General features: G+C 36.1%; 1 protein-coding gene across 2 annotated transcripts in view; it reads left to right on the top strand.

Moving 5' to 3' along the window:
* Positions 1-18281, top strand: part of LOC110382186 (beta-1,4-glucuronyltransferase 1) — a 57457-nt gene that overhangs the window by 7369 nt on the left and 31807 nt on the right. Inside the window, exon 2 of one of the 2 annotated variants that reach the window (XM_064034582.1) lies at positions 16543-17232. In XM_064034582.1, the coding sequence (XP_063890652.1) occupies positions 16622-17232 (611 nt within the window). In that variant the 5' untranslated portion in view covers positions 16543-16621. Of the gene's footprint in view, positions 1-16462; positions 17233-18281 lie in introns of both variants that reach the window. The other variant, XM_021342694.3, reaches the window with a different exon arrangement.

Raw genomic sequence — 18281 nt, 5'->3', positions numbered from 1 at the left:
AAACGATTGCATATGACAAGAAGGTATCCTCAATATTTACCGTTCTAATGCTTTTCAAACATTTAGTGACATCGGTCTGATGCAACGTCTGGCATTGTGCCAAAACATCTCACATTTTACTGCAAAACCGTTTTCCTTGTACGATCCACTGCACTGGCCACCCAGCATGATTTAATGAAAGCCTTTTTACGACTCGCCAATGTCCCGCACAAAGTAACAAAAGACAATCTTAAGGCACGAATACGATGACTGTTAGCCAAGACTTACCTTCAAATAAAACTTGAAACGATGCAGATTGTAGCCGCAATTCTCAAAACTGCGAATGTTCAAAATAACATGAAAAAATTCTATTCCAGCAATCTAAATAAAAACAAACTCTTGCGGTCATTAAATAAGCTATACTACGAACTTGAAATCGAAGCCTGAAGCTATAAACTCGTGGGAATTCCCAGCTCGGGTTTAAAGGAATAAAAAGGGGTTATGATTCATACATACCTTTCCGCGCAGTTTGCCTACGTCATTGATCAGAAGTATAATACGAAGTAATGTACAAGCATATGAAAGATTAATGGCCTACGTAGATTATACTGGAACAAAAACTAAATGGGAGTGTAGAAAAACCTGACTATGTTCTACAGTGATATTTCGAAAGAGTTGATTCAGTACCTATTCATTCAAGTCAGAATGAACGGAAGGAATGAATTACTTATGGTGTTACAAGGTGAGGGGCCGTGCCAAGTTGGTACTTGCATGCCAATACCTTAGCGAGAGCTATTGAATTGAATGCAACTTGTCATATCGATAAACACTTCCCAAAACTTGGTTACAAAGAAGAAAAAGTTTGTAGACTGAAAGCAAGCAACCATAAGGAAGTCGTTAAGTGCAATTTAACAGCCCGAAATTGTCTTACAGTAAACGAAAACCGATTAATTGAGCAACAAGACAGGTTTACACAACGCAAGCAACTGTAAGCACCAGGAAGCCCTAGAACGGATACCCGATATCCTTGAGTAATGATTGAACTGTGTTTAAAGTAAGCTGCTTGAATAAATATGAAGAAAGACAATTTACATACAAATATGATTTCTCTGAATTGGTGAGGTGATTTTGTGAATGTCTCTGTTAATTACGTACCAAGGGCCTGTTTCGATGACGATTATTAAGTATAATATACATATATTCATTGAAACTTTTGATTAAAAAATAAGGTACAACAAAAAAATTAAACCGACTTCCCAAAACACTAAAAAGCAAAAAAAAACTATTTTCAGGTGCATCGGCCTAGAATTCGGTGTCTAATGGATGTTACTAAGTTAATTTTGCCACCGACTTCTAGGCCGATGCACCTAAAAATAGTTTTTTTTTTGCTTTTTAGTGTTTTGGGAAGTCGGTTTAATTTTTTTGTAAAAAAGTTTTTTATTTAAAGCTTTTCAGTGATACGTATAGTTGTCACTATCCATACAAGTGGGAAGTTCTCATCAATACAAAGAATATAAGTCCAAATACGAGGTATTTTACATATTCAATTGTCGAGTTCCCTCGACTTTCTCTGGTCTCCATCATCAGGTCAGCTCCAAATCTTCACTGTTGAATAGTGCTTTTAGGCGTACACCTGAGTATCAAGTTTTTACTCTATGTATGCCTACAACTTTCGAAGGTTGCCCTCGATTTCTCAGGGTTTACATCATCAGATCCTGACCTGATGACTATGGGACCAACTGGCAGCTATTCCGAGTCGAACAAAAAAAGAATCACGTAAATCGGTCCATAAACCTCGGAGTAATCGATGTACATACATAGAAAAAAAAAAAAAACATACCGGCCGAATTGATAACCTCCTCCTTTTTGGGAAGTCGGTTAAAAATGAACCTTGTTTCGTTTCCACTAAACTTCTGTTATCCTTATCGGTGTTTAAATAATACTTAAGAGAAGAACGTGACTTGGCAGAAGAAATAAAGGAAGCTGTTACCGTCAAGCTCTGGTAGTATGTTACACTAAAGTAGCGTTAAAACGGGTGCCTTGACCTGACAATGACTGGCCTTATTGTGACAATCGAACACTTTGGTACTCGTGCCAACAAATTCAGGTAAAAAAACAAATTCACAAAATAAGATTACCTGCTAGATAATCTGAGTAACGAAGTTGCAGATTGAAACACAATAGATACAATTGAATAGACAATGACATTCAATACGGAGAGTGGACCGATAGGCAAGGGCGACGAGACGCTGAGACCCACTTAGCCATACCTCAATGAATAACGACAGTACTAGTTGCCTGTCATGTTTCCAACCTGTTATTATGATCAGATATATGAATACTGGATATTATGAAATGCACATAACTTTTACACTTTTTAAATATAATGCCATAAAAGTTTACACACATGGATAAGTAACGATGATTTTTGAAGATGGAATTTATTAAGGGGCTGCATAATGTTAGGTTCGCTAACCGCAGAACTTGAATGGTGAAGCCAGGTAGATTGAAAATCGTTTTATTTGAAACACAAAACTGATAAAAAAAGATCCCAGTTCGATGAATCATGAATCAACAATAGTTTATATTCATGATGATCATCAACGATCGTAGTTCATGATTGGACTACAAATTGTTGTGGATACTTCAATATTATCATTTACGAGTATTATGCTCTGCGCCATTTTGTTGCCTTTAATCGATATAATATTATCCTTATTTTAAATTCCTTGACATGGAATTCAGAAATAATGTAGGTATAGCGCGGCTTAATGTGAGCTACGTCTACATTCTATCGGATTCCAGAGAGCGCAATAGGTCAAATTGTAGATATTACTCAAAACATCGCTTTGGATGCATTCGTGCAAATGTCAGAGGGAACCATAGCGAACAAGTAACAGTCTTGGAAATGTCTCAAATTTAGTGTCTATGAAATACTGCAGTGGAACGAATGTTTGTACCCACTTTCGGAGCGTAAGCACCTGATGGACTATTAAGATTTATGGACCGAAGCTAAGTCGCCATCGCCGCGTCGTCAGCTCTACTGATAATTCCTAATTTCTAACGTAAAATGTTTCTATCTTTTATCAGTCACACTGTTCTAGTTCATCGACTTCAAAACTATTTTAATCGCTTTTCGAGCAGTTAATGCAGTAACCACATTTTACCTTTCTAAAAGGGTACTTAAGAAAACGAATTCTCCTTTGTAACGTAAACGGGTTGATTAGGGAGGAATGTTTAGGAACTGAGTCACTATTTTGCTCGTAACCACAGAATGTATCGTACAAAATCGCCTTGACCCGTGCAATTACGTCGTGTGACCAATCTGTTTTATAGACAGTCTATCTGGGCTCGTTGAATAGCCAATAAGTTTGACCGTGTAGGCAGGCACAATTGTTGCGCACTGCGCTTTCGTATAACCGCCGTCCTTGAATGCGTTTGTGTTGAATTTAATCGTGCTGCATTTCAATTGTGGTAATTGCCGTTGTAATTATGCCATATTGATCTTTGTCTACATTTTATTCATATTACACACATATAACGAGATTCTGCGGTCTTTATTCATTGCACATTGCTGTCAACTTTTCCACGACGACGGTTGCGGAAAAGTAACAATCAAATGTAGGTAGACCGAAAACATCTAGCGTATTATACGCATATTTTTTAAACTTATGTACAGTCAACTTCAGGTCAGTGGTAACAGTTTTATAGGAAAATCGTACTTATTACTATTGAGTTAAGGTGCATGACAGTTACCACTGATATGCAGTCTACTGTACTTGTCCATATATTGCAAGAAACTCTATTACACACAAATGAACCATAAAATTGTGTCTACAGGCAAGAAAATATGTTTTAATCTTTAAAATTACTAAAAAAACGTAACCAGACCACCTTCTATACAGTTTCGGCAGCAGATTCAATAAATTATCAAAATGATTGATCGTTTTAGCTATGCCGTAAACGTTTACACGGATAATTTATGAAATAGCTTCGTTATTTATTTGGCGCTGCATGCCGTTACTCGTAGTTTGTAAACAGTTTAAAATCAGGTTTCATTACAATAAATAAACAACCGTATCTTATATAAAATGCCTTGTTAATAACAATTCCTATAAAAAATGCCTTGCAAAAAATACAACCACGGATGCTAAACTTTGAATTTCAAATTGCCCATCATTTTATGATGAAAATGCAAAAGAGTAAGCACGCGTTCCATTACACTTTAGCGCGATTAAAATCGTGATTCTGGCAGTGGTTGGGAGGGAAGGCCTTTTTTGTAAGTTGTTGTGGTTCTCGGAACTTCCTTAAAGAAGCATCAATTTGCCGCGGCTCCGCTTCAACATCGGGCCGACGACCTTCGCCATAGTGAGTCATTTATAGTGATTAAGTTAAGGAAACGAGATTGTTGGACAACGGCCACATGGAGGGAATTACGTGAATTAATTCCTTTTACTGCATCTTTATTGCCGACGGGTCTAACACCTAGACCCTGTAGGTACAGTAAAGCTTGGGATTGCAATTAACTTTTTATAAAACTTTTTTGTTGTATTATTACTTGTATAATTGCGACGGCCTTCATTGATACATTAATTTAGACAGTGTTACGTCACTATCACGTCATATTTACAATCCTAGGGGGCCTACATCGTCACGGAAGAATTAAATTGAACAATAAAATACATAAACAAAGGCTCATAAAAGACTAGACAGTACAATTATCTAACATCATTTTGGAGGCAAATAGCAAACGTTAGGCTAAAGTGGCTCATAAAGACCAGAATACTTGAACTATTTCTTGGAACTTCAGCTAATAAACGTACTTATAGCTACTCTGTCGCAACACTGCTTGGATAAAGCGTGGTGCTAAAACAGGTTTAATTTGTATGATGTTAATGATCATATATGTATTTGCTTTAGGTGTAGAAGGCTAACAATGCTTTTTGAAGCATGAATATTACTGGTGCCAATCCTAATTTACGGGACATGTTGACCTTTTTTATATAAAAGCTTGATGAGGAAACAGGATTAAAACTTTATATTTATGGCGTCTAACCTGTCTGCCAGGCATAAAGATCAAAGCTCCCTCTCTAGAGGATACCTTTTCCCAGAAAGATCATAAAACTGAACGATGATGAGTGTGGGTGACCTAAGGGTAATTTGAACAATTTATTCATTCATTTCACATTTGTTTTCCCATACAAAAGAGGAAGTTCGGTGCCTGCACCACTACAATCAAAGGGGAATGTCAACCAAAATTTGCTCAATGCAAAAACATTTGGAGTGCAAACCGGAATGATTCATGAATATCGGTACGAGTACAGTTTTTGGCGTTCTTTTGCATAACGGGTTCCAAATAACACGTATTTTTCTTTAACCGATTCTGTTCCTGAATTTTTAATTCGTCAGTCGGTATTTCAATATGGATATAAACTTGGAAAAATACGGCCTGCGCTTTGGGATTTCCGTAAAATATAATTTGCAATTCATTGAATTGATGACTAAGATTGTAATGATGGCATAATTAATCATTTATAGTCGAGTAATTGTAGTGATTTTACTAATAGAGCTTTTTGTTTAGTAATTTTGTATAATTGAAAGTAATTAACGTCATTCAAGTTTCCCGCTATTTACAGAATTGATGAGGAAGAAATTCCTCGAAGGTTATTCCGAGTTTTTATACTAATATAAAAGGAATAGATCATTAAAAGCTGGTAAAAAAATATCATGATGCTATTTACTAAACAAAGGTATACCTACGCAACATTTGATTTAAAATCTCAGGCACGAAAACAACTACAAACCTCGGGTCCCTTCATAATTAAAATGTTTATTTAACTGAGATAAACACATTACGAGCATAATAAAACCGCCCGCTGGATAAGCGGCAATTGGGTGCGCGTGCGCAAATTACAACTTGCGACCTTTCTGACGCGTGCGCCGTTATGGCTGTATTGTCGTGTAAACGTATTAAATTATGCAGACACCAGACACCTAGTTACCAAGTCGCACTTGGTTATTAGCTGCAGACTAATTTGCTTCGTTAGGAATACCAGGATATGAAATTGAAGGGTAATTTAGTGGTTCATCATCATCATCATCATCAGCCTATCGCAGTCCACTGCTGGACATAGGCCTCTCCAAGTGCACGCCATTTAGTGGTTGAATTTGTGTAATTACCGCTTTGTGAGCAAAATTCTTATATATTATGCTGAAGTTTTGTGTTGGGCGCCAATCAGACCTCTCGAAGATCTTAAAATTTTTGAGACTTTAAATTTTTTAAGTTGAAGTTGGTTTTGTTATAAACGAAAAAATGTACACTCTTTTTTCAGCTACAAGGCTAAACTTTTATGACACAGTTGTCATTGGCTTATGTTTCTTTACGTAAGTAGGACTAACCCAGAGTTTTTTGTTTTCCTCAATAAAAGATTACCAATTAAACTGTTTGCCATGGCACTTCCTTGATATGCTTTATATGTTTGAACCATTTATCAGACTGGTTACATATATGTACAACGTTCTGAATATGATGTTAGAGGTTATTGTGAATCCCTTGAAAATTTCGTCATTGTAAAATGTGAATCGTTAATTTTATTGAACCATAGTGTAGTCATTATTAGAAGAATTTTAAAATGGCATTGATAGAGCTTATGTAGTTATTTTCAAGTAGGTACGCACTTAAACCCTTACAAAAACTATATTAATATTATTCAGCTCGGGTCCACTTCAAATTCAAATCCATTATTTCGAAACAGTCCCTTTACACAACAACACTACTATTTTACAGCTAAAACAAAACATGAAGGGAAAACATTCGTTATTTTTTAATGTAGATCGTAATCTTGACTACATTATAATTCCACTTATAATAACGGACCTATGCAAAACAATATCCTTGAGCTAGTTTCGGATACTTTTATATCCAGCATAAAACGTAATTTAAGTTGGTAAGGATTGGAAGTAAGCTGTAACCTACAAGCCTGGCTTCGAACAAAGGGTAACCGAGACAAGTATCTTAGTATCTTTTATGCAGCGCGCATAGGGTTGACAGATGTCCCAGACATATCAAACGGTTTGCCGTTGCACGCAGTTATGTCGTATGTTTTGTCTGCCAAGATTCTGTTTAGATGTAAGTACCTTTTATGTTTGTAGGAATGGTTGAGTAATCCTTCCGGTACGTTTAAATAATAAAGGGGCAGTCAGATTTTGTATTTTTTTTTTTATAGAAGTTTTCGGCTCCAATCGGCGTTTGTTAGTTTTCTTCTACAGTGTTCTATTTTCTCAGATTTTTGTGATTCGTTATTTTTGAAAAGGGACTTTATTAGTAATATGACAACCCTAGACTACTGATGTACCTTCTAAGCTACGAGTTGCCGCGGTTGCGGTGAAAGACAACAATTTGTTTCGAATTAGTTTTATAAATTGTGTGTTTCGCAAATTAAATGACAAGGCTGGTTCACGATGCTCGCGGTTAGAACCTTGGCTTCTGGTGAGACGAACCGTAGCTGATAGCTTTGTTTATGAACTCTCACTTCACACCCGCACAAAGACCCATTGAGGTTTCGTACTTACCACTTGATCTTGACGCGAATGTATGGCTCTATTTAATGTTTGAGTATTATGTTTTCAACACGGGTATCTGCTGGTTCAAATTCTTTAGTATTCTTTCTGTTTTTATTTCAGGAAATTGGCACCGGTACTAGTTAAAACCGTTAAGTGTCTAAAAGTTCTACCACAAAAAACAGCAACGTAATAAGGAAAACACGAATTTCCAAATCGAAACGAAATTACATTTGGAATAGCACATTACGGTAGACTACCGCCAGTAGCCTAATGGAGCAGCCAGGGAGACTACCTGATGGAGTGTTTCCTTACATCTGACCGCGCAAATACGTGATCGAGTGCACCATTCGATTCACAAGATTAACCGTTTGTCTCACAAAATGACAGTTCTAGGTCTTTGAACTTTGCCATCTGACGTGATCTATGCATCTGTAGGATCAACATACATAAAACCAGTATTGTCGGTACAGTTACTAGGCTTCGTTTGTCTACTGTCTTTGACCAAATTGTTTTCATAAGCTTTGTCTTCGGAAATAATGATATTGCTTTTTATGAAACTAGATTTTTTGGTTCGAAACACTTTTCAGAGTCTATTTCAAAAATGTTGTAAAAAGTCGTTATGGGTCATAACAGAGACCAATACAATTAACAAACACGCCTGAGATCAAGAAGTTTGAGAAGATGTCGGAACATAAATAAAATATTGTACTTTCTTAATAAAGTCATCAAGGAAATTCACAGCACTTTAATGATTTTAAAATACATCTTAAATATTGACACAAACGAACTTTTAGTTATGAGAATTTTTTGTTTAATTGAAACAACATCATGAGGTAAAGATTTTGGGTACATACCTACTGGGTACAGACTATGGGTTCGTCAGAAAAGTGATTTTAATTTAAAAATAGTTACTCAAGAGCCAATAGGTTCTCTTAGCATATTTACATCAAAAGTAGAGCAGTACCCGTCAACTGAACACATCCTACTCACAATAGATTGTCCTTGTGGCTCAAGTTTCAGATTCCACAACATGATTAAACATGGCCGTTCATTTTTTTATCTTTATTTATCTGTCATCACCTTTTTACTACTACCTAACTGCTAATAACTCAAAGTTCGAATTCCCATTCAACCAATTATAATTTTGACTTTATACCTAACAGTTAACTTTGAAACAAAGGCCTTCAATTTGCAATTTCAGCGTGTATAGAAGCAGTGCCATTAAATGCAAATGTACCGAAGTTTTTTTGTTTTAAGTTCATAGAACCGCATCAAAGGTTGAAAGGTTAATTATTGTAACTGCGAAAACGAAACAGAAAAACTTCCTATTATGCTTCCGCTATCTTAGAACTGGAGTTTAAGTGCCTCAAATTCGACTGAACAATGATGAAAGAAAAACCACCTAAGTATTAGATAGCAATTTGTACCTAATATATGTGAGTGTGCACAACCCACTACAATCTGAAAGATCAAGTCAATTTTATTCTGCAATTGGTGCGCAAAAACAAAATCTATTTATAATAATTTTCGTCTGTTGTTCTTCATTTGTTTCAACATATTCTTATTACTTATAATATTATTATATTCTCTTCTCGGTTTCCAAGATACCTGTAATTTCCTTGAACCCATTTCATTAGCCTAGTAGACTATTAATGACATTCGTCTGTGTTTCACACAGCGTATGAAATCTAGCAATGTTATTTGCATATCGTGACTCGTCGCTTCCAGTTCGGCGTATAAGCTATTGCGTATGCGCACCATGGCCGCGGCTTCCTGTTAATGAAGCGCTAGAGTCGATGTGCCGAGAACTATAAGCATCGCTGCTGCTGCCAGTCATTGATGTTAAGTGGCCGGATAGGGTGCCATTACAGGTGACGTCCTATATCAAAATCATTAAGGCTATGATCTTGATCAATGATAGCGGAACGACCAACTAGGAAATCTGACATTGAGTCAAAAGAAAGACGAAAATAGAACTTTACAAATCATACACATACAAGAAAATAGATCATATTGAACAATTAATAGGTATGATTTATTTGTCATATGATCTGGTAATAAATCGTGATGCGTTGAGAGCCGATAACTACTTACTTACGAAAATTTATTTGATCATCAACCACGGCTGTTTTATAAGTGTAAACCTATCAGCAAATGAACAAGACATATTTACATGCATGGATGCTCAATTAATACTGTCATCCACCCATAAATTAATTGAAAAAAGTGCCGATGATAACTCATTCGATATTGATGTAGGTACGTAGCTCTTCGAACCGGTCGCCATTACTATTTTACCATCATCGGAGATGTTCACTATAATATACAGGTTTGTTTTATAAATGACAATCGATTTCTATGAGCCAGTCCCAGTATAGTGTCACTTGTGTTATTTTTAGACAAAAAAAGCTATAAATACGTCCGTCAACTGAACTCACAGCCACGCCTGTTGTTGACGATTTGTAAGCAAATAGTAAAAACATTACGGAATTAAAAAACATTAGTATAAAGTTAATTAAATTACCTACTTGCATATACCGTAACTGGATTTAAGAAACTAAATAAATTACTCTTATCCTTGATCTATTTCCCTAAAAACGAGTTAAAAGAAAGTGAATGGAAAAGAACGAAAGAGATGTGAAATTATGATCATTAGCACGATTTTCTCTTGATGGCCGATCGAGTCTACTACACTGAATGTTGACATGTTCATATATCTTGTGAAAATTAACACTTTCACACGAAAACGTTGTGTTACGTGGACGAAATAAATTGAGTAAATTGCTTTACCAAACATAACTAAGTACATTCAATAAATGCTTTTGGTTACATAAGTTACATAACCAGACATCATTGAATATTTTTGAAGTGCTACATGCTCGATGGTTTTCAGACGTTTCTTTGAGAAGATGATAAATTCTTACCTAGGCAAGATTTCTTTTTGTTTTTCTTAGGCTAACGACATCGGCTAGTTTATTAAAGGAACGAGTACAAACAGAGTGTTAAGTAGAAATCAACGTGTGCATACATTAACCACGACGACGATACTAAGCGATTCGCAAAAGGAAAATTATAATCAACACTAGTGCAGCAAAAACCATCATCTACATTTATTATAAAGAGGTTTTGTTTACTTTGTTTGTTAGTAATGGATAATCTCAAAAAATACTGCACTGATTTTAAAAATTCTTCACTTTTGGGACCCTATACTCTTTCCAAGTAACATAGGCGTCATTTCATCCCGGTACGGGTAGTATATGCCCGGGACGCTGGTGAAACCGAGGGAAAACGGCTAGTTTAATACAAAATGCTTATGAAAGACAGAAAATATTCAACGAATTCTAGCAGAAGAACTAGAAAATGTTAGACGTGCTTGGAATCACACGCAAAAAGACTTCCACTATTACAAAAGGGGTAATAAACTCTAATTAACATTTTACAACGCATATCCCTGTAATAAAGTTTGCGGAGGATGTGGTTTATATTTATTGGCCGCAATAAGCTCCTGCATGCTTTATCGGACCATTTAAATAATTATTTACTTAACTAAATTCATTAATTAAGGCCTGAAGTTTTAATACTAATATACATATATCTTACGAGATTATATTAGAAGGCATTATTACGAGGGAAAACGAGCGTAAAGTCGTATTTTATTGCAGCAACGGGATGGTTAATTAAAAAATACAGACAAACTGGGTATCCTGTAATTCAACTTAATTGATGTTCCTTTTAAGAAATGAAGTTATTATTTTCTATTAGAAAACGAAAAAACTTATCACTCATGCTTAGTTTTTGTTTCAATTATTTTCAATATATTTAAAACAATAACTAACTTATCATTTATCTATCAGGTATAATTTAAGGTATTTATTATTAAAAGTAAGTAGAACTTACCTCTAAATACTCACAACAGAAGGTTCGTTCAATGACGTAACCGAAACACATTTCACTAATGATATTATCAAACATTAATACGCAATTAACAACTAACCAATTAGCAAATTCATATCAAGCGACCATGAACATTATTCACGATCCATATGAAAATTGTTTTTTAAGTAAAAGTTTTGGCAATTAGACTGCGCGCACACTTCATACTATGTAGTCGGGCCCCTTGTAGGATTTTTTTAATGTGAATTATATCAAAATTTTTAGTCGGTCCGATACCGAACAAATACCTAATCGCTGTTACGTGTGTTCTTCCATTCATCTTTTTACTAAAATATGAGCAAAAATCAACAATCGGCCGACTAAATCTTTGTTGTGTGAGGGCGCTCTTACAGGCATTGCGTGCTGGAAGCACAAACTTCAAGTATACTCGTCATTTTGAGAACGCAAATGCTACAAATAGGTAACTCCGAATTATTTTAGAACACAGCTACCAAATTAATGTACCAAATTATTGTGATGTAAACCTTTGTAAATTTAACTAAAAATAATGTAATTTAAGTGTTCCTGTCATTGACTTTGAATAACGATTACTTTTAGTTTTGGACAAGTTATTAAACACGACACATTTATTAAGAAAAAAAGCTGGTTATTTTTTTATAGCTAACTTAATGATACCTTAGTTTGAGGTCCCACAACTTAACATCGCCTAAGGCCAGGCCATGCAGGATTACAAACTTCCCACATGCCTTTTGATCATTTCTAGTCGCTTTTCCATGCATTTTCAAAGATCACATAAAAAACTTGAGATAATTCAACTGCGTACGTCACAAGCTTACCGTTTTTCTTCTGCGCTAAATGTAGCAAGTTTCATTTGAGATATTAATGCTCTTTCTCAAACATTTTATCATAAGCTTTCACAAAAAAAAAATTGCATCATAAAAAATACAATTGAACCTCCTACAAACACACATTTTGTCCGTTTTGTGACATACTGTAACATAATCTCGGACCGAAGCCGTGTCCACGTATTTCTGTTTAAACTACATTTGTCATGCTTTCCACGTATAGTAGCTTTAAGTAGGCATTATAATCCGTTTAAGTAAAACACTTTCCCCTGTGAAGGTCGCTCTGTGCTTTGTATGATACGCCCTGCGCCCGCACAACTGTCCGCTATGAATAAACTATTGCTTACGTTATACATAATGAGATGAGCATATATTACTCTATGTTCGGATGCGTTATGCGTTTGTGACCTTAAAAGAAGCTTCCATTTTGTGACATCCTTTAGTTTTTTATTCTAATGATATTGTTGAAGTGACATATGAAATATTTATTTTATTTTACATCTGCTCATCATCTGTGTTACGATTACAGTAATTCAAATGCACTTACATAATCAGAACGCAAAAAATAGGTGCCTAAATGCTGTAATGTTTAATTATTATATTTATAGTAGGTACTTACCTATGAAATGTGGAATTTATTCTGTCTGTTGAGCTTTCACGCCAAAATAAGCATAGGCAACTTTTTATCTAGGTGCGGGAAGAAGTTACCACGGGACGTGGATGTAACCATGAGGAACAGCTAATACTTCATACAAACAAGTTAAACTATGCAGTTATTATAATAATCTCATAATTATACTAGAACGCAAGCAAAGCAGATGGCCGTTTACTTGTAACTAATAGGTAAATATCTAGGGGCTTTAAGTTATTCTCGATTGCCTTTACGGCGTAATCTAAACGTCTTCATAATTGTATGAAGTATCTCCTTGATAAACTGGAAATTACCACCACTTTTGATATTAAAACTGCAATGACTGGTTTATCAGCCGTAGATATAGTGCCAATGTCGATGCTTTACCGTTAGTACATGTAAAAACTACATCGGAGCTGTTTTCTTCAGTTTATCATACAGCTGGACTATTTCATTAAGATATGATTTGAATACTGGGCGACAACTTTCGTGGATTCAAATAAGTCGTCTTGTTTTCCAAGTTGACCATCCATTGGTTAACACAGCTTCAAATTCTCTTCTATGATTTACCACGTACAATGCACATTTTCCGGTATATTTGAACTACATTGTAACAACTGACACACGCAAGTTTCAAACGTGATGGATGGCTTCACGTGAAACCGCAAAAGCTTACATATTTGCACAGTTGAGGGAAAACTGAATAGTTAAAATCACTGTGGGTACATTCCTTGTAGGCACAACGACTTACGATCTATTGTGTGACCGCTGTGACAAAGTAACAAAATGGAGTGGACACGGAATTCAAGCGTTCATGCTATTAGGACTATTATAAATTTGCAAGATAGTACAATTTTAGATACAATACTAGCTGTGAATTTAATTGATTTAAATAAGGAAATGATAAACTGCTTATTTAATTCAAATCCCACCGATTTGTTAAACTTATAATTTTCTAGTGAAAATCTCTTTCTAAATCAATACTAAGTTTTATGTTCACAATATCAATAAAGACGAACCCTTCGGAAATGGCTGGAAATGTAATGGCTACTTTAACAATCACAAACCAACGAAGAGCAAATAACATTTTCTCTGAAATAGCATATCTACTAATTAAATTGTGTTTTTCCCACAAACGGACGGAATAAAGTGTGTTATTACGGGCATAAGAAATAAAACCACAATGAGAACCTTTCGAAGAGTAATAGCGACTAAAGTGGACTGGTCATCTAATAACTATTACATCGTTCTCGGTAGTTTTACGGTCGAATGCCATTACGTCTGTAGTCAAGGTCGAATTCTGGTTAACCATCAAAATAATTGATTCAATTTGGGAGCACGACTATCAATCTTTGCCTAAAAAATATCTAAGAAACGATACCTGTGAACTGTTGATATCATAGTTATGCTTACTGAGTAGGTAATTAGTTTTATTTAAAGGGATGCATATAAGTTTTAACACAATGAAACAAGCACCGCCACATAACCGCTTGTAAACATTTTAGGTAACTCCAAAAATAGTGTCAAAAGCGTGAAGCTTTATTATGATCACGTCAAATCTGACAGCTTAGGTGACAATTTATTTTCATGCTACGTGTCTAACAGTTAATGATGTCTCCCCATTTCCCCCTTACAATTTTTGTCAAGGGGACTTAACAAGTTATTGGAGGACTTTTGCCAAATATTTCCTAATGATGTCAGGGAATTCTATTTAAAAAAAGTACGAAGATCTGTTTAGTCTCTTGAGTGCTATAAATTCTATAAGTTATAAAATAACCAAACATCCTCAGCTTACTTGAACAATGTTGCACTGCCTAACCAATTAGATACAACGAAGTATCAGAAAGTCAAAGAAGCTCGTTCATTTGTCCAATACATACTCATACATTACAATAAAACGTCCTTATCACACATTTCTATTATTCATAGACGGTCGCGTGCCTGAAAGTCGATAAAAAGCACCAAATTAATAAAACAGGCCGTTTACCTAGCTGCGTATTCAGACCACTCCTCATTGAGGCTAGCTTCTATAATTCAGAGAACAATCAAGGCCAGACTACATAGACAGAGCGATTCTTTATTCGTGTCAACGTCATTGCTCGATTCAAGCATCGATTGTTTCAGCAAAATATACCGTAATCGAGTAATTTTACTCCGGACAATTTCAAGGAAATAAAACCATTTAACAATGACATTATTACAGATCATAATTGTCATGAGACGATTCGAAATGTACCTATGTGAGCGAATGTTTTTAATGAACGTGGGAAAGGCTAACAGAACGACTGAAACTTATTGTTTTATAATGTATTTTAATAACAGCGGTGATGGAGTTTATTCTAGAACATTTTATTTTAAGAGTTGCCCTCTATCTAGTACATTCTTTTAAACTTTATTATTATCATTCTTTTTTCGTTCTATCTTTACTTGTAGTCCAATCTATCTCTTCCAACTGAGCAACCTTATGAGCATAATTTTGCTGCTACGGATAACATTTTTTGCAAGCAATTAAGAAATCACGTTACAATTTAATCTCGTCAAATGTCACGAACGTTAAAGATTAAATCTTGTTCTACTATAAAATACTAATTAGTCTGGGCTAATAAGGAGCTCAAAAGACGGCTAACATCTTAAGGCCGTCTCGAAGGCGCCTCATAACTAAACTGGATACGTATTTTAGATAAATCTTCTTTACTACATAGCTCCGTCTGGTTACTAGGCTCGCATGTCTATCGGGAACATAGATAAAATGCACGGATTAATCTACCTCAAGCCTTTCGATAAAGATCTGAATAACGAGGATCGTGAGCAGATAAAGACTAATCAGACCTCAGCTTGCTAATTAAAGATTAAAATGGTCGTAAGGCGCCATTGACGTCGCTCAATTACCAAAGATTAAACGCTTGGAGAAAAGTGCTCGCCAAGTATTATGCAGAAATAAACTGCAGGTCTTATTTTGAACATTTAATGTATTGCTGTTTAAACATGCCAAGATAAAACAAATTCTGTCATGTGATAAAAGAAAATAAACGAACAGCAGCACTCTTTAATGTTTTTATTTAAAAAAGTAATTAAGGCGTGCTCGTTAGTATTCAGCTTTGAAATGAAACTGAGGAACCATAAAATACGCCCAGAATGTTGTTAAAAAACATTAGGTACAAGTAACTTTTGATTGCGAGTGTTGTTGTGTTTGCCATAAGATGTTACAGAAACATAGCTACTGAATTTAAAGGTGCAGCGATAGGTTATTACAAAATATAAATATTACCTAGACAGACACCGAGAAATAATGTGGAAAGAAGACTGTATGATTGGGTTCTGTTTCCACAGAATGCAGTAGACAAGTAATGAGTAACTAGACTATAATAAAAGCATAAGGATAATAGAATATGACGATGACGACTTAGATTTGACGACTGTTTTATGAAAGAAAATTATAAGGTATTGCGGCGGGTGCAATCTGTCTCGTTCATTTCCTGCACCGGTCTTCCTTAAACGAAGATGTATGATTATAAATAAAATATAAAATTGTAATTTTGATTTGTTACAGGGGCAGAGGCGGCGCCAGCGCGGCGCCCGGCTCCACTCGCGTGCTGATGACACAATAAATTGTGATGCTGACACGAACAGAAGCTTATAGGAACCTACGTCCTAGAGGACGACGAAGGACGTTCTAGTTTAAATCTTTTAGTTTACAATAATTATAAAAATGCAAGTGCCTAATTTTTTAATCATGTTGGGTAACCGCCGTAACTTAATATTTAGAGTGAGCATTGTGTTTAACATCGCCGTATTGTTGTACGCGGCGATGCACTACTCCGGCAACAGCGCCCCGGGGGTCGACTGGGTGCCGATCACCAGTGAGGGTTTGGAAAGGACTGCCGAGCTTAGGTATCTCAAAGAAGATGTGCGAAATGAAACCATGGTAAGGTTTGCGGAATTCGGTCCGCGAGTTGCGGAATCCACGTCCCAGAAGGTAGTGCCCTCAACAATGTCCACAGTTAAGAAGACTGTCTCGAGCACTGCGTCAGACGTAGATAAGAAAATCAGTGCTGCACCATCTGAAGTGAACATAGTCAATGAAACTCTTGACGTCTACGACGAAAGTGTGCTGTCTGAAACAACCTTGACGTTACTCCGACAACTGCTCGGGTGCAACGACAAAGACTTTCTTCCTGAGACCCTGCAACGCGGAGAATTCTGGGTGCTGAAAAATTACGTACGCGCTAACCACGGCGCGATAGCGTGTCACGAGAGCATCACCTACACTACGCACGGTGGTTTCGAGTTCCTCGACAACCTGCTTCCTCTGGTAGAACGGTGAGTTTTAATTCACTTCATCTTAATTCTTAGATTGCGTTATGATTCAGTGGGGAATGTAGCGCGTCTGTGTCCCCACAATTAGGTGTTTCGTCACAGTGTTGACACTTACTCACGATTTCTTTGGCAACGGCTTGAGCCGTGTTGTGTGGAGCCATAACAGCATAAACAATACCCGAATTAAAGCGCTCAACAATAAGCGCTCCATTAGATATCATTGCACCTTTTGTTTTCCGGAGCATTGACCAGTTCGGTATTAAGACGTAAAATGATTGATGTGCATTAAGAACTTTAATAATAATCGTGTACTTGCTGAACGTTGTAACTCATATCGAATGATTTGTTCAAGGCAATTGCTTTACGGTTTTGTCCTTAATCATTTTATCCAGTCCATAATGTTTTGCACTAGATTTCGAAATAGTTACTATTTACTACTAAAATCCGTAGTCATAGTACGTTCTTCTTTTATAGGCAGAGTGAAATGAATATCAAACAAATCAATACATTACAGTTGAGCCAAAACTGTCAGTTAGTCCGTCAGACAGGCGAAGCAATTCAAGCTACAAATTAAAATAACAGTTTTTAATTGGTGTGCATTAAACTCTTCAGTGAACCATTTATTACCGGAGTCACTCAACCGCTTTTATGAAATGATACCTGCCTTTTGTGTATCTTTTTTATCTAAAAGGTTGTTAGATAAATTATGCAGCATTGCAGAGCAGGTTTTTATCACTTCACGTTGTATTGAGTCATGAGAGCAGTGAACTGGTTAATAGTATTCAGTAGCTTATAATAAGTAGACAGGTACAAATGCAATTATGATACTTTAATTATTGTACTATTAATAGTCTGAGGCTTCTTATACAGAGAAGGCACTAAGGTGATCTTCACACTGCCCCGCATCACGCTGCATCTTGCGTGTCGACGCACCTACGCGCGTTCCTGCGGGAGTGCAGATCTGCATCATCGTGCGGGTTTTTCACGCACTCACGCGCGTAGGTGCGTTTAGTAGATTCACGCACGGCGGCTCTCATCGAGTTCCATTTTCA

The sequence above is a fragment of the Helicoverpa armigera genome, chromosome 5, assembly GCF_030705265.1.
Source record: "Helicoverpa armigera isolate CAAS_96S chromosome 5, ASM3070526v1, whole genome shotgun sequence".
Lineage (NCBI taxonomy): Eukaryota > Metazoa > Arthropoda > Insecta > Lepidoptera > Noctuidae > Helicoverpa > Helicoverpa armigera.
Note: the sequence above shows the minus strand (reverse complement) of the source record. Positions and strands in the feature narration are given on the sequence as shown.